General features: G+C 40.3%; 1 protein-coding gene across 10 annotated transcripts in view; it reads right to left on the bottom strand.

Annotated features, from left to right (window-relative positions):
• Positions 1–22,924, bottom strand: part of BIRC6 (baculoviral IAP repeat containing 6) — a 229,460-nt gene extending 206,536 nt beyond the window's left edge. For 7 of the 10 annotated variants that reach the window (XM_027620739.2, XM_027620742.2, XM_027620746.2 and 4 more), the window contains exon 1: positions 22,576–22,924. In XM_027620739.2, the coding sequence (XP_027476540.2) occupies positions 22,576–22,900 (325 nt within the window). In that variant the 5' untranslated portion in view covers positions 22,901–22,924. The remainder of the gene's footprint in view (positions 1–22,575) is intronic. The other 3 variants (XM_027620743.2, XM_027620744.2, XM_027620745.2) reach the window with 1 other exon arrangement.
• Positions 22,925–22,988: the final 64 nt, after the last annotated feature.

Below are 22,988 nucleotides of genomic sequence, written 5' to 3'. Positions count from 1 at the left end.
GCAAAGAAAATAACCAGGGATAAATGAGGTCATTACGTGATTAAAGGGCCAATTCACAAAGAAGAAAAAGCAATACTAAATACGTATACACCTAACAGAACTTCAAAACACATACAGCAGAGCACCTGGATGGCTCAGTCGGGTAAGCCTCCGACTCTTAATTTCGGCCTAGGTCATGATCTTAGGGTACTGAGATCAAGCCCCGAACTGTAAAGCCTTAAGATTCTCTTTCTTCCTCTCCCTTTGCCCTTACCCCCTCTTAAAATTAAAACACACACACACACACACACACACACACACACACACAGCAAAAATTAATGGAACTGAGAAGAAATAGGCATCCAAATTACAGCTGGAGACTTCAACACTCCTAACAGAATAGATTAAAAAAACCAGCAGCAATATAAAGAAATTGAACACCACCATCAACGAGTAAGATTTTTAGAATATTCCACCTATCAAAAGTAGAATACACATTCTTTTCAAGTGTACACAGAACATTCACCAAGATAGATCATACCCTGGGTCACAAAACAGACCTTAACAAATATAAAAGAGCTGAAATTAGAAGTATATTCTCTGACCATAATGTATTTAAGTAGAAATCAGTAACAGAAATATAAGAGGAAATACTTGGAAAATAAACAACATACTTCTAAATAATCCACAGGTCAAAAAGTTTCAGATAATCCAGAAAATATTTTTAATTGGAATGAAAATGAAATATGTCAAAATGTGTCATATGCAAATAAAGCATTGCTTAGAATGAAATATGTAGGAACTAAATTCTTATACTGGGGTGGGGAAGAAGGTCTCAAATCAATAACCTAAGCTTCCTATTTAAAAAAACTAGAAAAAGGGCGTCTGGGTGGCTCAGTTGGTTAAAGCGACTGCCTTCGGCTCAGTTCATGATCCTGGAGTCCCAGGATCAAGTCCTGCATCGGGCTCCCTGCTCAGCAGGGAGTCTGCTTCTCCCTCTGACCCAACACCCTCTCATGCTCTCTCTCTCTCTCAAATAAATAAAATCTAATAAATAAATAAAAACAGAAAAACTAGAAAACGAAGAGCAAAATGAATACATAACAAGCAAAAGAAAAGTAATGATAGCAGGAATCAATGAAAATGAAAATACAAAAATAGAGAAAAATCAAGGCAAGCAAAAAAGTGTTCTTTGAAAAGATCAGTAAAATTGGTAAATCTCTAGGCAAGGATAGCAAAGAAAAAAGACACAAATTACCAATAACATCAAGAACAAAAGAGAAAATACACTATAGATCCTGCAACATTAAAAGGTAATAAGAAGGGGCACCTGGGTGGCTCAGTTATTAAGTTGTCTGCCTTTGGCTCAGGTCATGATCCCAGGGTCCTGGGATCAAGCCCTGCATCGGGTTCCCTGCTCCGCGGAAAGCCTGCTTCTCCCTCTCCCACTCCCGGTGCTTGTGTTCCCTCTCTCTCTCTCTGTCAAATAAATAAATAAAATCTTTAAAAAAAAAAAAGGTAATAAGAAAATACTATGAACAACACTATACACATAAACTTGACAACTTAGGTGGTCAAAATAAAGAAACCTGAAAACTCAGACTGCCAAAATATACTTAATACTACAAACTTAAAAAGATAATTGGGGAATAATAAAGACAGAGCTACACATATAAAATTGAAGGTAGAGGTGAAATGTACCAATTGACTGAAACCACAAAGTACCAAAACATCCCATATGAAACAGATACTCTGAATTAAGGAAATTGAATTCATAGTTAAAAATCTTCCAAAGAAACCTCTGGGCCTACCTGACTTTATTGCAGGATTTTATCAAATATTTAAGTAACAAGTAACACCAATTCTACACAATTCTCCTCCAAGAAAGAGTAGTGGGTATACTTTCAGACTCATTTTATGAAACCAGCATTAACCTGATGCCAAGTCTAGAAAACGCACAAAAAAACTATATACCATTATCCCTCACACATATCGATGCAAACACCCTCCACAAAATAAAAGCAAATGGAATTCAGCAAATATAAAAAGAATAATAGACCAGGACCAAGTAGAGTTATCCCAGGAATATAAAACTGGTTCAAGGGGCGCCTGGGTGGCTCAGTCATTGAGCGTCTGCCTTCGGCTCAAGTCATGATCCCAAGGTCCTGGGATCGAGCCCTGCCTCAGGCTCCCTGCATGGCGGGAAACCTGCTTCTCCCTCTCCCACTCCCCCTGCTTGTGTTCCCTCTCTCGCTGTGTCTCTCTCTGTCAAATAAATAAATAAAATCTTAAAAAAAAACAAAAACTGGTTCAATATTCAAGAATCAATCAATATAAGTTACCATACTATAGCTTAAAGAAGAAAAGCTACATGATAGATGCATTTGGCAAAATATAACATCCTTTCATGATTAAAAAAAAAAAACTCGGGCGCCTGGGTGGCTCAGTTGGTTGACCGACTGCCTTCGGCTCAGGTCATGATCCTGGAGTCCCAGGATCGAGTCCCGCATCGGGCTCCCTGCTCAGCAGGGAGTCTGCTTCTCCCTCTGACCTTCCCCCCTCTCATGTACTCTCTCTCTTTCTCTCATTCTCTCTCAAATAAATAAATAATAAAATCTTAAAAAAAAAAAACTCAGCAAATTAGAAATGAAAGGGAATTTGCTCAACCTGATGAAGGACATGTACAAAAATCCTACCACTATCAACATAATTAACGGTAAAACAATGAATACTTTCCCCCTATAATCAGAAACAATGCAAGGACACACTCTCACCACTCCTATTCAAGATCATACTGGAAGATCTAGCCACTGCAATATGAAATGAGAAGGATTTAAACGCCATACAGATTAGAAAGGAACAAATGAAACTGTCCCTATTCACAGACAACATGATGAACCTATGAAGAAAATCTAAAAACAAAACTCCTAGAGCTAATAAATGAGTTTGGCAAGGTTAGAGTAAACAAAGTACATAAAAATCAATCAACTGTACTTCAACATACTAGAAATCTGAAACTGAAATCTACAAAAACCAGTTTATGATAGCTTTAAAAACATAAAATAAGGGTTCCCATGTGACTCTGTTGGTGAAGCATCTGCCTTTGGCTCAGGTCATGATCCCAGGGTCCTGGGATTGAGCCACGCATTGGATTCCCGGCTCAGCAGGGAGCCTGCTTCTCCCTCTCCCTCTGCCTGCCATTCCCCCTGCTTGTGCTCTGTCAAATAAATAAATTTTTTTAAAAAGCATAATAAAATACTTAGATATATATCTAACAAAAAGTATACAGAATATGCATGCTGAAAAGTACGAAAGACTGGTTAAAGAAATCAAAGACCTAAACGGAGGCGCCTGGATGGCTCAGTCATTAAGCATCTACCTTCGGCCCTGGGATTGAGCCCACATCAGGCTCCCTGCTCCGCGGGAAGCCTGCTTCTCCCTCTCCCACTCCCCCTGCTTGTGTTCCCTCTCTCGCTGAGTCTCTCTCTGTCAATAAATAAATAAAATCTTTAAAAAACAAAAAAAGACCTAAACGAAACCATGGTCAGGGACTAGAAGGGTCAATATAATAAAGTCAATATAATAAGGGTCAATATAATAAAGTTGTCAATAATCCCCAAATTGCTCTATAGATTTGATGTAATTTCGATCAAAATCCCAGCAGGAGAGGCACCTGGGAGTCAATATAATAAAGGGTCAATATAATAAAGACGTAAATAATCCCCAAATTGCTCTATAGGTTTGATGCAATTTCGATCAAAATCCCAGCAGGAGAGGCACCTGGGAGGCTCAGTGGGTTAAGCATCTGACTCTTGATCTCAGCTAAGGTCTTGATCTCGGGGTCGTGAGTTCAAGTCCTACATTGGGCTCCACAACTGGGCGTGGAGTCTGCTTTAAAAAAAAAAAAAAGGAAAAAAAATCCCAGCAGGATTTTTTAGATATAAAGTGATTCTTAAATTTATTTGAGGGGCACCTGGGTGGTTCAGTCAGTTAAGCATCTGCCTTCAGCTCAGGTCATGATCCTGGAGTCCTGGGATGGAACCCCATGTTGGGCTCCCTGCTCAGTGGGGAGTCTGCTTCTCCTTCACCCTATGCCCCTCCGCCTGCTCAAGCTCCCTCTCCCTCCCTTTTGCTCTCTGTCTTAAATAAAATCTTTTTAATAAAATAAAATTTATTTGAAAAGACAAAAGAATTGGAATAAAGCAATTCTGATAAAGAATAAGGCTGGACAAATCACATTACGTGATTTTAAGACCTACTATAAAACTTATAGTACCGGGGCGCCTGGGTGGCTCAGTTGTTAGGCGTCTGCCTTCGGCTCAGGTCATGATCCCAGGGTCCTGGGATCGAGCCCCGCATCAGGCTCCCTGCTCCACTGGAAGCCTGCTTCTCCCTCTCCCACTCCCCCTGCTTATGTTCCCTCTCTTACTGTGTCTCTGTCAAATAAATAAATAAAATCTTAAAAAAAAAAAAACTTATAGTACCCCACAAGAAAATATAATAGTGGCAAATGGTTAGACATACAGATCTATGGAACAGAAGAGAATCCAGAGATAGACCCACATAAACATGGCCATTTGATCTTTTAAGTTATTTTTAATTCTGGTAAATCAACATAGCAAAATTTAGCATTTTAACCATTTTTAAGCACACAGTTGAGTGGCATTAAGTTCATTCACACTGTTGTGCAACCATCACCACCATCCATCCACAGAATGGATGGTGCAAAACTTGCAAAACTTAAGCTCTATAACCATCATGCACTAACTCCTCCTTTCCATCTCCATACCCCCCAGTGCCCAGCAATCACTATTCTACTTTCTTTCTATCTCTAAGAAATTGACTGCTTCTAAGTACCACATTATAAGTGGAGTCATACAGTATTTGTCCATTTGTGATGGGCTTTTTTCTATAAGCATTTTGTCTTCAGTTTATCCACACTGCAGTAAGTGTCAAAATTTCCTTACTTAATATTCCATTGTATATATACACCATATTTTGTTTATCCATATAGCCATCAATGGACACTTGGGTGGCTTCTACTTTTTGACTATTGGGAATAATTCTGCTTTGAACATGGTGTACAAATATTTTTTCAAGACCCTGCTTTCAATTCTTTGGGGTATATACTGAGATGTGGAATTGTGATTTCATATGGTAATTTTATTTTCAATTGTTTGAGGAAACACTATACTGTTTTCCATAAGAGCTGCACTATTTTATATTCCCACCAAGAGTGTACAATACGAAGGTTCCAATTCTCCACATCCTTGCCAACACTTATTTTTTTAATAATTTTTTCTTATGTTAATCACCACACATTACATCATTAGTTTTTGATGTGTTCCATGATTCATTGTTTGTGCATAACACCCAGTGCTCCACGCAGAATGTGCCCTCTTTAATACCCATCACCAGGCTAACCCATCCCCCCACCCCCCAACACTTATTATTTTTAATGACAGTCACTATAATGGGTGGGAAGTGGTATTGCATTGTGGTTTTAATTTATATTTCCCAAAATATTAGTGATGTTGAACATCTTTTCATGTGCTTTTCGGCCATTTGTATTTCTTCTCTGAAGAAAGATCTACTCAAATATTTTGCTCATTCTTTAATTGGGTTATTTTGTTGTTCTTGAGACGTTAAAGTTCTCTACACATTCTGAATATTAATTCTTTATATATACCTGGATATGTGATTTGCAAATATTTTCTCATATTATGTGTTTGCTGTTTTACTCTTTTGATAGTGTCCTTCAATGCTCAAAAAGTTTTCCTTTTGATGAAGTCCAACTTGTCTATTTTTTCTTTGGTTGCCTGTGCCTTTGATGTCATATCCAAAAAAATTACTGCCAAATCCAATGTCATGAAGCTTCCCCCTTTGTTTTCTTCTAAGAGCTTTATAGTAGTTGTAGCTCTTATGTTTAAGGGTCCAACTTCATTCTTTTGCAATGTGGATATCCAACGTTTCTCAGCACAATTTCTTGAAGAGATTGTCCTTTTCCCCCACTGAATGGTGTTGGCCTTCTTGTCAAAAATCATTCACGACATATGTGAGGGCTTATTTCTGTGCTCTCTATTCCATTAGTCTTTATGTCTGTCTACACCAGTACCACATTGTTTTGGTTACTGTAAAACTGTAGTAAGTTTTGAAATGTGAGTCCTTCAACACTGTTCTTCTTTTTCAAGAACACTTTGTAGAATCCCTTGAGATTCTACATGAACTTTATGTGGGTTTTTCTATTTCTGCAAAAAAAAAAAAATCATTGGGCTCGTGACAGAGATTGCACTGAATCTATAAATCACTTTGGGTAGTACCGACTTTTTAACAATATACAGTCGAAGCACTTATAGGGATGCAGAGTTAAGTGGAACTCATATTTTTAATGGAAAAACATAATGGCACAGCCACACTAGGTTTGACAGTTTCTTTTTTAAGATTTATTTTTTATTCATTTATTTGAGAAAGAGAGAAGACATAAGCAGGGAGGAGGAAAAGAGGGAGAGGGAGAAGCAGACTCCCCACTGAGCAGGAAGCCTGACGAGGGGCTTGATCCCAAGACCCCAGGATCATGACCTGAGCTGAAGGCAGACACTTAGACTGAGCCACCCAGGCATCCTGGTTTGACAGTTTCTTATAAGATTAAATACAAACTTATCAAATGGTCCTGTAATCCCACTTCTACGTATTTATCCTAGAGACATAAAATCTTACATTCACACAAAAAACCTGTACTCAAACATTTATAGTAGCTCTATCCATAATCACCAAAGCTGAAAACACCCAAGTGTCCTTCAGTGAGTGATTGACTAAAAAATGGTGACACATCCATACAATGAAATACTGTTTATGTATTAAAAAAAAAAAAGAACTACTGATACATGATACATGTAACAACTTGAGTGAATCTCAGACATTATGCTAACTGCAAAAAGTCATTATCAAAAGGTTACATACTGTAGGATTCCATTTCTAGGACATTCTAGAAAAGACAAATAGTATGGAAAACTTGATTGCCAAAGGTTGGAGGGGAACAGGATGGGGGAGGGGTAGACTATAAAGGAAACAGCACAGGTGTTGAAACTGTATCCTAATTGTAGTGGCAGTTACATGAATCTATGCATGTATTGGTAATACACAAAAAATAGGCTATCTTATTGTAGAGTATTAAAATTTTAAAATATTATAGAAGAAAAAATGGGAAAATATCTATAATATGCTATTAACTAAGTAAAGGGAGGGAAATAGTTTATAAAATATCACTGCAATCCAAATTCTATAAAAATATATTAAACAATGGGGCACCTGGGTGGCTCAGTCGGTTAGGTGTTACCTTCAGCTCAGGTCATGAACTCAAGGTCCTGGGATGGAGCCCTGCTCTCTCTCAAATAAATAAAAACTTTAAAAACTTCCTTAAAAAATATATCAAACAATAGAAAAAAGCAAAAAGAAATTGTTACACACCAAAATGCTAACAATGGCCATCCCTAAGTAACAAAATCATAGGTGACTACTCTTTTCCTTAGTCTACTTGATGTCTTATAATAAATGGAAATTTACAAAGGTAGGAAACTGTGTTTTTTAAAATCATTTAATCCTAATACCCACTTCAAGAAATAGTCAATTCTTTATCAAGGCACTATCCATGTACAACCCTACAAAACTTGCAAAAATATTATCTGAATTACATTATCTTTGCAAACTGACAGGACACACTGTAAAATTCCATTTCCACAGAGATAACATCAGAGTTCAATGCTTAAAATACTCTACTAAAACACAGTATATAAAAACATCAAGGTCAATAAAGGGGGTATAAAATTAATGTTCTTACAATGATTTTAAAATATAATTAAAGTAACTTAACAAAAGTTGTTAGTACACTATATTATTCAAACCCAAGGCAAGTATTCCTGTAAAACTAAAGTCAGTGCAAAGCAAAGAAAGTTTGGGAAAGTTCAGGCGCTAGGCCATGAAAAAAGGGTAACAAATGGACGAAATGCAAAGCAGTGATAGTCTTATTCCAAATAAGAGAATCAACATCTACCTAGGCATGAGAGTGGGTCTCCAAAAGATACAGACTTACTGGAATTAAGAATTCCAAGTTCCAGGGCGCCTGGCTGGCTCAGTTAGTGGAGCATGTAGCTCTTGATCTCAGGGTTGTGAGTTCAAGCCCCGCCTTGGGTATAAAGATTACTTAAAAAATAAAATCTTTAAAAAAAAGAGACAGAGAAAGAGTTCCAAGTTCCAATTCTCTCTACCCACTTTATCCAAAAGTTCCACCAAACCACCTATTTTACTCTAATCTTAAGTACCTGATAACAACTGAGAAAGTTTTAAGAACATAATCATCACTGAAGTTTCCAGGGATGGGACTCAATCGTTAAAGACCTACTCCCTGCAAGAAATTTTGGGAACTATTTCAACATATATTATTCAATATGTTACAGTTAAATCTCCCAATCACCTTGGGATACAATAGTTCCATTCTTCCTTCAGAATTCTGAGCTGGCTATAATTAAGCAAAATTTGGGAGCTGCTTTCTCTATCTAATATTGCTCAAGATAACCCTAACCATCTATATACAAATTCCTGTTGCTATACAAAGCTGTCCATGTGAGAAGGAACTCAGCTATAAATTAAAACAATTCTATAATATGGAGGACACACCCCATGAATTTCTATTTGGAGCTCATATTTGAAACTACTGTTCTCTGATGAATACAGAAGGCACATATATCCAGAATAGTAGTCACAGACCCTTTATCATTCCTCACATAGCCTAAATTTTAAGTCAGTCCAAGTCAAATTCCATCCAAATATGCTGAAAATCCGTCTAGCTGTTTTTGCATACTACAGTAACAGGCCAACAGAAAACTTCCCTAGATATCTGCCCTGCTGCTTCCTCACATCACTGGGATCTTTGCTCAAGGGCCACTTCGGAGAGACCCTCCCAGACCGCCTCATAGCACAAATTTGCCCATTACCATCTTGTACCAGCTCTAATTTCTTACGGCATTTATCACTACTTGGTACAGTGTGTGTGAAATATATCTCTTCCCACTAAACCATGAGCTCTAGCAAAGCAAGGACTTTGTTAACTAGTGTATTACCAGTGCTTGACACACAATAAATGTTTTTGAATAAATGAATCATTTTCTATGGTTTTGAAGAACTTTTTAATATATTAAAACTAAACTATAATGTGGTAAAATACAATATTCTCAGTTTTGTTTGTTAACACAACGTGAAACAAAGACAGTTCAGGCATGAAACTAGTTGAACTGGTACAGATAACCCCAGCCATCTCTACCCTTCATAGCCCCATTTTCCCCTACCTTACTCCTGCCCCCAGTATGAGGTCACTGTCCTTGGCTATAGGGGTATTTTGGTCAACCAGTATCAGAGCACTTAGCAGGTTCAAAAATCAACCAAAACTGAATTACAGCAGAGAAAGACAAAATAGAAACCAAGAGAAATTTGGTCCTTGATACATCCCTGCTGCTTACAAGCATATTTCATTATATAATCACTAAATACAATTTAAAACACAACGAGGGAGATTTTAGTAGCAGACAAACTAACTTGGGAGGTTTTTCTTAACCAAAAAATTAAGGCTAAATAGAATACTATTCAATTCAAATGAAATCTGTCTCTCATTTATCCCAAGCTTATCAAACAAACTTACTCATTAAGTTTGAACCTCTAAACCTAGGTGCACATTAGAATCACCTGGCATTCTTTTAAAAAAAAAAAAAGCAGGCCTGGGCTCGACTCCAGACCACTTAAGTCAGAATTCCGGGACCCAAAGAGTGCCTGGTGGCTGTCAGTTAAGCATCTGACTCTTGATTTTGGCTCAGATCATGACCTCAGAATCATGAGACAGAGCCCCTCACCATGTGAGGCTCCTTGCTCAACACGGAGTCTGCTTCAGATTCTCTCTCTCCCTCTACCTCTGCTCTCCTCCCTCCCCTACGTGTGTGTGGGTGCCTTCTCTGTGTCTCAAATAAATAAATAAAATCTAAAAAAAGAAAAAATACTGGGACCCAAGCAGAATTTTTTTTTTAAGATTTTTATTTATTTATTTGTCAGAGAGAGAGAGAGAGAGAGAGAGAGTGCACAAGCAGGGGGAGCAGCAGAGGGAGAGGGAGAAGCAGGCTCCTCACTGAGCAAGGAGTCTGATGTGGGACTCGATCCCAGGACTCTGGGATCATGACCTCAGCCGAAGGCAGACGCTAAATGACTGAGCCACCCAGGCATCCCCCAAGCAGAATATTTTTTTAAAGTTCCCCTGATGATTCTAATGAGCAGCCAAGGCTGAGAACCCACTGCTCTATGCATCTCCCCAGTCTTACTTCTCTCCTACTTCATAAATCTAAGTACAGAAACAAATCATGAACTTAAATCATAACTTAAATTCTTGGCACCCACAATAAATCTCAAAGAAAACATTCCTATCTGCCCCATTCTAACACTTCTATCATTTCCCCTAAAGAGTAAGCATAATATTTATCTCCCCTAAAATACATTCCTGATTTAAATACTCAAATGAGACCACAATTACTTCCTTTTAGGAGCACCACCCTTGTCACAAGCTATTCTATATAGCAATTACTTTATTCTTTTTGTTATTTATATCTGTTATCTCTGTTTTTATACCCAAGGAGTTTGTCTTTTTTTTTTTTTTAAGATTTTATTTATTTATTTGACAGGGAGAGCGAGCACAAACGGAAGGAAAGGGGAGAGAGAGACTCCCCGCTGAGCAGGGAGCCTGACAAGGGACTTGATCCCAGATCCCAGGACCCTGGGATCATGACCTGAGCCAAAGGCAGACACTTAATTGACTGAGCCACCCAGGCGCCCCCCAGGAGTTTTAACTTTTTTGTTTCCTTCACATTTGAGGTGCTACAGTTTACAAAGACTCTGCATTCATTATAAGATGGTGAAGTAGTCTGGGCAAAATTACCACTTAGTAGAGCATTCTTTTTCTTTTTTTTTTTTAAGATTTTATTTATTCATCTGAGGGAGAGAAAGAGCACAAACCGGAGAGAGAGACAGAGGAAGAGGGAGAAGCACACTCCCCGCTGAAGAGGGAGCCTGACTCAGGGCTGGATCCCAGGACCCGGGGATCATGACCTGAGCCAAAAGCAGATCCTTAACCGACTGAGCCACCCAGGCGCCCCAGAGCATTCATCTCTTGATCTCAGGGTCGTGAGTTCAAACCCCACAGTGGACGTGGAGCCTACTTTACAAAAAAAAAAAAAATTGTAAAATAAATAAGTAAATAAAAATAAATTTTAAAAAAAGAGAATTACTAGCCCATTTTAAAGATGTTAACTCTGAGAAGTTATCTTGCCAAAGGCCTTGGGCAGTATAATGCACATATCAGAAAGGTCCTCCTGCCCATTCCCTACTGTTCTTACAAACTATATTACAGAAATCTACTATTGTTTATAGTCATCTGTCTGTAGCTACAGCCAACACTGCTAAAGACAAAGTACCAAATTTTCAACAACTTAAGTATGGTTACAAGTACAAAGTGCCAAACAACAAGGTTATAATGGGTGCACGTTTACTTCTGCTCCCTTCCAAGTCTCACTAAAAAGACAGTAAAGAAATAAAGAGGGCATTAAACAAACCCACAAAGACAAAAAGAACAAGTTAGGAGATAATAACAGAAAAATTTTGAAGTTGGAGGGCAGATGGAAGAGCCTTAACAGAATCATTTCCCCTGGAAAAATCTCAAAGCTAAACCAGGAGGGAGGAAAGGCCAAAGTATCTTTGTTGTAGTGGGTTTTCTAAAGTTGTATTTATTTATTTTAGACGAAGAGTGAGAGATCGCACGTGGGCATGCAAGTGGGGGGAGGGGCAGAGGGAGAGAATTTTCAAGCACACTCTCCGCTCAGCAGGAACCCGGCATGAGGCTCAATCTCACAACCCATGAGATCATAACCTGAGCCAAAACCGAGTCAGAGGTTTAACTGATTGAGCCACCCAGGCGCCCTGTGTTGTAGTATTTTTCAAATTATGCAGTAATAAGTCTAAAATAAAAATTACTTCAAAATAGTAGCCTTGGGCAGTATTTTTTCAACTGACACTAAAAACACAGCTCCTGTAATAACAGGTCCCTAAATTTTTTTACCTGAAACTAGGAGTTCTTGCACTGAAAAATATGGTAGCCAAGGTCAGAGGGACCAAACCCAAGATCCTCAGGCTATCTCATCACGCCCATCCTTGAGCTCTGCACTCCAATACCAACATGCCTGTAACAAATACTACCTGCTTCATGCCTCTGCTCTTGCTCATGCTGTTCCCTCCACCTGGCTAACTCCTCTTCTTTCAGGAGCCAAGGTGTCACCTCTTCTAAAAGCTTTCATTGGGAGGCAGGGGGGATTTTAAATTAATCTTACTATCCCCATATGGCAGACAAACACTTGTTGAATTGAACTATATAATTAACACCAATCCAAAAGTAACACTTATCGCACGCTTACGGTGGATTAAGCAGTACCTACATGTATCAGTTTATTTAATCTTTCCAATAACCCAATGAGTTAGGTGTGCAGAGAGAGGTTAAGCATCTTACCTAAGGGCACAGATAATAAGTGGTGAATCATGGACTGAAATGCAGTCTGGCTCCAGAACCAATATCCTTAATCACTAGGCTCAGCTTTCTCTCTAATTGCCAATTTTCCTAATCTGTGTTCCCAAATCCTCAAGCTCAACTCTGAATTCCCAAAGCCTTCTGGAGATAACTACTTGGATGTCCTTCAAGAACCTCAAAATTAACACAACCAACATCACTATCTCCCTCTTGCTCCCAACCTTCTCCAACAAAAACCACTCACCACACCTTCTTGTATTACTTATTTCAATTAATAAATACCATTCACCCAGTTACCAAAATTGGGAACCCATGCATGAGTACTTTTCACCTTATCCATCTCTCTCATCCCCACATTCACCAAAAATTATGGTTCCTACCTTTCAAACTAACTTACACAAAGCTCTCATCACTTCTCACACCTGGGCATTAGTTTCAAACCTCTCTAAAAACAAATTTGATCATGTAATAACCTACAATGGCTCCCTACCATTGATATCAAGTCAAAATTTTTTTCTAAGATTTTATTTATTTGTGAGAGAGAGAGAGAGACAGGGAGCACTCACACACAAGCAGGGGGAGCAGCAGAGGGAGAGGGAGAAGCAGACCCCCTGCTGAGCAGGAGCCCAATGCAGGCTTGATCCCAGGACCCTGGAACCATGACCTGAGGTGAAGGCAGACACTTAAGTAACTGAGCCACCCAGGCACCCCTCAAGTCAGATTTCTTAACAAAACATATTATGATCTTGTCTTTGCCTCTCTCTCAGCTTCAACTCTAACCATCCCCTCACACATCCTAAACTCCAACTGGTTTCCTTCAAAAACTTCTCTCTGTTCCTTGAATTCACCACGTTTTGAAAGATCAAAATGTCTCCACACAAGCAAGTACCCTAGCTTAAGATGACGATCCCTATAACATTCCCTCTCACTATCTCATCTTTCAAAATGAATCATAAAAACAACCTCCTTTGAGAGGTCTTCTCTATTACCCTCAGGTTGAAGAAACTACCTCCTCTGTACTCACACGGCATTCTGCATATCTATATAATAGTACTTATAACATTACGCTAAAATGATTTACCTAAACACATCACCAAGCATGCATTCAAAGACCAAAATGTTGCCTTAATTATTTTGTGCCCCCATATCTAGCATATGTTCAATAAATGTATAAATACGAATCAACTAGCTCTTCATATTACCGTGCTCTTTTAACAATTTCAAGTCCAAAATCAATTAACTTACAGAGTTTATATTTCTCCTATAATACAAAAGTTATTATAATTATGTCCATTAGATTTCCCCCAGTCACATTTCCACATACATGGAAAACTGGAAGAATACTGCCATTTCAACAAAATATCTGTAGCAGAAAGTCTACTATATTTAAATAGCCACTACTACCAAAAGAATAAAAACACAATAAAAAATACTTATATAGAGTACATACATATACAACCACCTTATGGGGTAGACACTATTATTATCCTCATTTTATGGGATGAACTTCAAGATCAAATAGAACCAATGGGGCGCCTGGGTGGCTCAGTCATTGGGCGTCTGCCTTGGGCTCAGGTCATGATCCCAGGGGCCTGGGATCGAGCCCCACATCAGGATCCCTCCTCCGCGGGAAGCCTGCTTCTCCCTCTCTCACTCCCCCTGCTTGTGTTCCCTCTCTCGCTGTGTCTCTCTGTGTCAGATAAATAGATAAACTCTTAAAAAAAAAAATCAAATAGAACCAAGATTTAAGCCCAAACTCTTAGGCTCCAGAAGATGACCTCTTATAGTGACTCTCAGTAAGTCTAAAAACTACTATAAGACTAAGACAAATTCTTGCTAGAGCAAAACCATCTTTGAACAGATAATAGTCAGGAAAACTTCCGAGGTAAATGTAAAAAAAAAAAAAAAAAAAAGGATAAATTTGGAGGATCTTAAAAACAGCACAATATTTTTAATTTTAATATAAATGCACTCTACTTAATTGTGGGAAATTTTTTGCTAATAGGGTACCTGGGTGGCTCAGCTGGTTGGGCGACTGCCTTCGGCTCAGGTCATGATCCTGGAGTCTTGGGATTGAGTCCCGCATAGGGCTCCCTGCTCAACGGGGAGTCTGCTTCTCCCTCTGACCCTCTTCCCTCTCGTGCTCTGCCTCATTTTCTCTCTCTATCAAATAAATAAATAAAAAATCTTAAAAAAAATGTTTTGCTAATAAAACAGCTAATTGGGGCACCTGGCTGGCTCAGTTGGTAGAGCATGCGGTTGAACTCACGGTTGTGAGTTCAAGCTCCATGCTGGGTATAGAGATTACTTAAAAATAAAATCTTGGGGTGCCTGAGTGGCTCAGTCGTTGAGCGTCTGCCTTTGGCTCGGGTCATGATCCCGGGGCCCTGGAATCAAGCCCCGCATCCGGCTCCCTGCTCCGCGGGAAGCCTGCTTCTCCCTCTCCCACTCCCCCTGCTTGTGTTCCCTCTCTCGCTGTGTCTCTCTCTCTGTCAAATAAATAAAATCTTTAAAAAAAATAAAAATGAAAATAAATAAAATAAAATAAAATCTTAAGGGGTGCCTAGGTTAAGCATTCGACTCTCGGTTTCAGCTCAGGTCATGATCTCAGGGTCATGAGACAGAGCCCGGCTCCATGCTCAGCGCACAGTCTGTTTAAGACTCTCTCCGGGGCACCTGGGTGGCTCAGTTGTTTAAGCGACTGCCTTCGGCTCAGGTCGTGATCCTGGAGTCCCGGGATTGAGCCCCACATCAGGCTCCCTGCTCAGCAGGGAGTCTGCTTCTCCTTTTGACTCTCCCCACTCTCATGCTCTCTCTGTATCATTCTCTCTAATAAATAAATCAAAAAAAAATCTTAAAAAAAAAGACTCTCCCTTTCCTTCTGCCCCTTCCCCCCCACTTCAAATAAATCTTAAGAAATAAGTAAAATAAAACAGCAGGTCTTTGACATAAGGCAGGTCATCATGTAGCATTACTAAAATCAGTCAACTACAACATAAAGTTTGTACTCAGCCCACAAAGAGATTTGCCCAATTAAGTTTTTATAAAGAACTCAGATGCAGGGGCGCCTGGGTGGCTCAGTCAGTTAAGCGTCTGCCTTTGGCTCAGGTCATGATCCCGGGGTCCTGGAATGGAGCCCCACATCCCTGCTGAGCAGGGAGCCTGCTTCTCCCTCCCTTTGCCTGCCTCTCCCCCTGCTTGTGCGTGCGCATGCGCGCACGCGCGCACGCGCTCTCTCTCTCTCCCCGTCAAATAAATAAAATCTTAAAAAAAAAAACAACAAACTCAGAGGCATTTAGGAGACAACTATCTTCTAGGGCTACTGAAATCCCAACTCTATACTGTGTTTATTATCTTTCATAAAAGAATAACTGAGGGGCGCCTGAGTGGCTCAGTCATTAAGCATCTGCCTTCGGCTCAGGTCATGATCCCAGGGTCCTGGGATCAAGCCCCCGTGTCGGGCTCCCCGCTCAATTGGAAGCCTGCTTTTCCCTCTCCCACCCCCCCTGCTGGTGTTCCCTCTCTGGCTGTGTCTCTCTCTGTCAAATAAATAAATAAAATCTTAAAAAAAAAAAAAAAGAATAACTGAGACTAGGAAGGCTGCCTGAACCAAGGTAAGTCAGGAAATAGAAGTGGTCTGAATCATTTACAACTTCCAAAACCGAGACCTACAAAATTTTACATTTTATCCAAATTAATGCATGCCTGATTCGGAAGTAGTAAACAAATATTTTCCACCTCTAACAAATTGATAATAAGTATGAGTTTTATCCCAAAAAATATTTCTTGAGAAATATGCAGGCTAACCTAACTAGTCTTCTATGCTCCAAGACTTCTTGAAGGAAGCAGCTCTGGGCTTTAAGTCTGAACAAGAAGCTCATATCAAACAAAAAATAAAGAAGTAAAAATTACCCAATCTGAACTCCACTGCAACTGGAGTACAGTGATCTTTTTCTCACTTATGACCATCATGCAAATTTCTCAAATCAAATCAGACTCAACGTCAAAGGGAAATATTCACAAAGAAATGTGAAACTAGATTATTTGTCTAAAAATACTGAGCAGCTTTGGAGTTTCCTCACAGTGACAGAAATCTGGAACCCACTTCAGAAACGAATAGACATGATTTCCTTTTACACATATGCTACAACATCTACTGATTAATACCCACACACATACATCTTCAGTTACTTATGTACATATACCACATGAACAATCCGTGTATACACAGAACTAGTAATACAACAGTCTTAACTTCATTCTGACATTCAGCCATGCCAATATGCTGAAAGACGTTTATCCAAATAGGTAATATTTGTCACGAACATTTACATTTCCATGTACATTTCAACGATATCTCTCTGTCCTCTGCATATAAACACTAAGTCAGTGAACTTTTTTCAAAGTAATAGTGAGGAACAAGGCAATAGCAAGCACCCATGAGGCTTAAGAAAACTGACATTCACTGTGTACATATGCCAAGCAGCATCAGGCACTTTAAACGCGTTTACCACTTAATCTACACAACCATTCTATTAAATGTTAACCTTAATTTACAAATGAGGAAGCTGAAGTTCAGGAAGTTTAGAGAGTGAGTTAGTAAGCGAGCTAAAATTCAAAATTCAGGAATACCTAAAATAGAAACACCCATTCTTTTCCACATGCCCTCAAAAAAGTTTATCAAAAAAGCAAACAATACACAATGTTCTACATTTAGGGGAGGAGGGCACTATTTCAGAAATCAAGAGAAAACACCATCAGTAATTAAACAAGAAAATACTGAACAGGCGTGCCTGGCTGCCTCCGTCAATAGAGCATCTGACTCTTGATCTCAGGGCCATGAGTTCAAGCCCCATGTTGGGTGTAGCGATCACTTAAATTAAAAAGGAAGGAAGGAAGGAAGGACAGACAAACTGAAAAAATTAATAGTACCTTACTCTTACATCAAAGCAAAAACTAGATGGATTTTGCTGGATGATAAAAGGTGGTAAATAGGAAAAATTCCTAAGTTGAAATTTAGGGTGAAGTTCAAAAGATTTAACATAGAATATCAAAAAGGCTTAAGAAAAAAAGAAAAAAAGAGTATCTACAAAGATTTACAAGTAAATAGAAGAAATATTTTTGAACAGTAAACACACTGTTCTAAGAACTTTCCGTGTATTAACGCTCACAATTAGGACAATTATCATCCCCATTTTGTAATGGGGAAACTGGAACAGAAATGTGAAGTAAGTTAGTCAAGGTTACACAGTTAAATTGGGAGGTGAGGGAAAGCAGAAATTGGGATCTTAACCTAAGCCAAGTGTCTCCAAAACCACGCTCCTTCCTATTACGCTAAATTGTAAGAACTACAGCTAAAGAGAGGAACATACCTAGGAATATAAACAATATGGTCAAGTGGTGTATGTAGAGCTATTTTGATTTTTAAAATCCAAAGTGCACAAATTAGCCTAAGAAAAGATGTTCAGCTCATATGTCATCAGGGAATTGCAAAATAAAACAATGAGATACCACTACACGCCTATTAGAATGGCCACAATCCAAAACCAAAAAACATCAAATGCTGAGAAGGATGTGGAGCAACAGGAACTCTCATTCACTACCACTGGGAAAACAAGAGCACAGCTGCTTTGGAAAACAGTTTGGCAGTTTCTTATAAAACTAAACATAATCCTAACACACGATCTGACATTCGTGCTCCTTGCTACTTACCCAAATGAACTAAAAACTCAAGTCCACACAAAAACCTGCATACAAATATTTATAGCAGCTTTATTCATAACTGCCCCAACCTGGAAGCAACCAAGATGTCCTTCAGTAGGTTAATGTGCAAATGAACTGTGGTCCATCCAGACAATGGAATATTATTCAATGCTAAAAAGCAAATGAGCTACCAAACCATGAAAAGACATGGAAGAACTTAAATGCATATTCCTAAGTGAAAGAAGCCAAACTGAAAAGCCTACTATATAATTCCAACTGTATGACATTCCAGAAAAGGAAAAACTATACAGTCAAAAGATGAGGGAGTGACGGCGGGGGGGGGGGGGGGGGGGGGGGCGGAGGGGGGGTATAGGAGAGGGACAGGTGAACAGGCAAAACAGAGAGGATTTTTATGAAAGTGTAACCATTCTGTATGATATATCCATTTTTCAGAACCCAGAGAATGTACAACACCAAAAGTGAACACTAATGTCAACCACAGACTTGGGTGATAATGATGTGTTAATGCACGTTCATTGACTGTAACAAACACATTGATAGTGAAGGGAGGTTTTGTGTGCACAGGGAGCAGGAGGTATCTAGGAACTCTGGACTTTCTGCTCAATTTTACTATGAACCTGTAACTGCTCTAAAAAATAAAAGCTATTTAAGAAAAGAAAGGGAAGGGGCGCCTGGGTGGCTCAGTCGTTAAGCATCTGCCTTCAGCTCAGGGCCTGATGGGATGGAGCCCCCCCGCACTGGGCTCCCTGCTCAGCAGGGAGCCTGCTTCTCTCTCACTCCCCCCGCTTGTGTTCCCTCTCTCGCTGTCTCTCTCTGTCAATTAAATAAAATCTTTAAAAAAAAGAAAAAGGGAAAACAAGGTGTTTATTTAGCAGTACGTAAGAAAGCATCCATTTAAAATACTCATTAAGCCTATATACACAACTGAAAAATAGTTATTAATATTTTGTCCTGGGCATCCTGAGGTGGGTTATGATATAAACAAGAGGACAGGTTCCTTCCCACAAGGAGTTTTAAATATAGTTAAACGGACGTCGTATATTTGCGAAAAGCTAAATAAAATGGAATTTAAATAGTTCAAGACAGAAAACATACTAAAACAGTAAGTTGCCAAATTACTGAAATAGACATTAAGAGGACAATATGCAAATAGGGGTTCAGTGGATCACTTCAGACTAAAAGAACCAGGAAGTTAAGATCTGCTCTAGGTCCTGAAAAATGTCTAAGATATGTCTGGAGGGAATTGGTGCATTCCAAGAAAGAGCAAAACCACCGAGTCAGGAAAGGAAATCAAATGAACCAGTTCACAAAACTAAATAGGAAGACAAGACTAGAGAGACTGGTAGAAGCCAAATCATGGAAGTCAAAGAATGCCAGGCCAAGTAACCAGCCTAGAGACTCCAAGTTCTTAACTCTTAAATGCTAAAAGGGAGCAAATACTTGCTTAACCTATGTTATACTGATAGCTCTTAATCTAATGAAAGTGTATTTAAAAACATTTTATGTCAGATACAGATATATACTAGTAGGCATAGTCAAAAATTCACCAACTTTGCTACCCAATTGAATATATATACACACAAGTCCTGCTCCCATCCTTCAATTTCCAATCTACTCTAATAAGCTACCCATAACCCCATAACCCCTGAACCCATTCAGAAGACGCACAACTCTATCACCCAATAAAACTCTATATGGTTACCCCACTCTTTTTCCCTTTACACAAAGATGTATTTCTGCTGGGGTATAAAACAAAGGGGCTCCTTGCCCCTTTAACTGGAAAGAGGGGTCATCTTAGGACCATGGTCATTAGTGGCACCTTCTTCTCATTCTATTTATAGGACTGTCACCCTCTATTAATCATTAAAAGCAAACCTCCTAAATAAGTATGTAAAATATACATATTCCAGGCAAGACAAAAAATGCAGCATTCCCTCCCCAATCACCTGATAGATGACATACATAAGACTCTATACAACCTTTGGTAAATATTATCAATAACTGCAATTCTCATAAATGAACATATTTCAGATTTTGTTCATTGTTACTTTCAAACCTTTCCTGTAATCCTTTTGTCTTCCATAAACTATTCCACGTATTTTAAATCACATACTCAAACTTCAATGTGTGGGCATCTGCAATTGTATTCAATCCCACACTTTTCTAATTAACAATTTTTCCCCAACATATCCCAGCTAAGTTATCCGAAATCAATGATGTTCTATGCATGTACCTTTAATCTTGTGTTAAAATCCTAAAACCTTCCCCTTTAGGAATCTACCACCAGAGTGACTATTTTCTCACCTTTCATAACAGACACATTAATACATGTCCAATTTCCTCAACCATTTATAACAAACTCTAACACACATTATTTTTCTCAAACATAAGCTCCAAGCATAAAAACACCCCATTGGACTCCTTTCTATCAAAAACATTTTAAAACTTCCAGTAATATGGCTTTTTATAAAAAATTCAAATACATATACTATGATACCAATTGGTCAAAGTTTAAAAACATGAAAGACAGTATTAGATATTGTTTAAAGATACAGGCATATACTGAAAAACATAAAAACGTGTGACAACAATAAAACCAAATTAAGGAGAATGCTCATGGGGGAGGGAGGACTGGAGGAATACAATCCAAGAGACAGAAAAGAGGCTTCAACTTTCTAATGTTTTATTTCGTAAACAGAATCAGGGATACATGGTTGTTCATCTTATTCTTTATACCTTTCTGTTTTTGAAATATTTTAAGTGAGTTTAAGAAGATATCCAATTACTAATTAGTATCTCCCTCTCATACATAGTTACAAGTTGTTAACGTCCAAATTGCAGTTACTACTCATTGTTACATCCGGGACACCCCTCCTGTCCTTTACCTAAGCCAAGAAAAGAAAAATTACAAGCCTACAATTCAAAACTCTCCCTTAGACGTATCTTAGATATGATCCAGGTTTATATTCTGTAGGTATATACACTCCATTTCTTTCACAACTCTCACATCGACAAAAGTTAAACCTCTTATTTTATCCTTCTATCCCTACATTGCTATTAACTCTTACGTGCCTTATTACAGTAAACTGGAATAACCTTTCCTTATTTGTGTATGTTAAAATATAAGTGAATTGTTAAGCCACATAACTAATTTACTTGTCTGAACGCAGTCATATATACCTCTGTGCACGAGTCTCACTCATATACTAACTTTTCAATCTCAACTTATAACTTCTAAATTAAACCACACATCATCTGACCCCAAATGAAAGGTCATCTCAGCCAAACCCAACTTAGCCAGGGCAATTCCGAAACACTCCACTCCAGCATGCAGAGAGTTCACCGAATGCATAAAGTCCCGTTCCTGGAACAAGGTCTACACCACCCAGAAGTGCTCTCCTCCACTGGCGAGACTCAGACACACCTCCGAATCCTAACTTTCGGCTCGCTATGGTAAAACAAGGAGAGAGGGCATGAAGTTGCATCTCATCACGAACCCAAAGGACTCTATATTTCATACACCAAAGGGCCTGAGTTTCTCATCACTGGGGGGTAGAAGTTGGAAGCCCCGATCTAGGGCACAAGGTCTAGTCTTCCATGGCGTCCGCCACAGTCCTAAAGTCGTCGACGAAGAGTTCAGGCAGCCGACCCGCCTACTTCCCTCCCCACCCCCACTCCAGGCGCACCCCACCCCCACCCCCGGCGCGAAGCCCACTGTACATCCCTGCACCTGCGGGTCCTACGAACAGCCGACTATCCGCTTCTCTCCACCAGAGGGAATGGCTTAGATGCCGGCTCCGACGCTCGCCTTCAGCCACCAGGCTCTCACGTCGGGACCAACCGGGCGACCCGTTCGCTCCCTGATCAGCAGCGACACCTTCTCCAGAACCGACCCGGGGGCCTGGCCTTCTCAGGTGCCGAGCTCCGAGGCCTCCTCACCTCTCCCAGAGGACCAACCTACACCGGACGCTCAAGGCCCGAAAGGCAACTCCCACCACTCCCCGACTCGCCAGTCTTTTTTTCTTCCCAGCTGCAGCCGCTGAAAAAGCCAAGCCCCACGGTCCTCCTCCGCCAGCTTCCGGGCCTCGGTTCACAGGCAGGCCTGAACCCCCCAGCCTTGCCCTCCGCCACCCCAATCCAGTCACGCCGCTTCCCCCCGGCCGGAGGCAGAGCCCCAGGGCTGGGCGGCTTCCTTCCCCGGCATCCCGCGGGCCCGGCTCCTCCCGCGGCGGGCCCGGCCCCCGCCCGGCGTGCCGCACACTCACCGCTGAGCGCTGAGGCCTGCAGGGTGGCCCCCGAGGTGCCGTCGATGACTTTGATGGTCCCGCGACTGGTGACGGCCAGGATGGCGTTGAGCGCCGGGTGGTAGGAAAGGCTGTGCAACCCATCGGCGTCGCAGCGCATGCAGCCGTCTCGCAGCACCAGCCACTCTGAGACCCCGGCCGCTCCCGCCCCCGCCGCCGAGGAGCAGCCCGGGCCCGAGGCCGCCGCAGCCGCAGCCGCCATCTTCCGGCCTGCGCTCAGCACAATCACACTGGGAAGCGGCTCAGTGACAGTCCCGGGAGGTGCAGCACCACCGCCAGTCACCATCCGGGGCCAGGGGGCAAGCGAAGCGCGTTAGCCGGAAGTGAAGTCAGGCGCCGGCACGCACGCGGGACGTCGGCCGCGCGCCCGGAGG

The sequence above is a fragment of the Zalophus californianus genome, chromosome 8, assembly GCF_009762305.2.
Source record: "Zalophus californianus isolate mZalCal1 chromosome 8, mZalCal1.pri.v2, whole genome shotgun sequence".
Classification (NCBI taxonomy): Eukaryota; Metazoa; Chordata; class Mammalia; order Carnivora; family Otariidae; genus Zalophus; species Zalophus californianus.
Note: the sequence above shows the minus strand (reverse complement) of the source record. Positions and strands in the feature narration are given on the sequence as shown.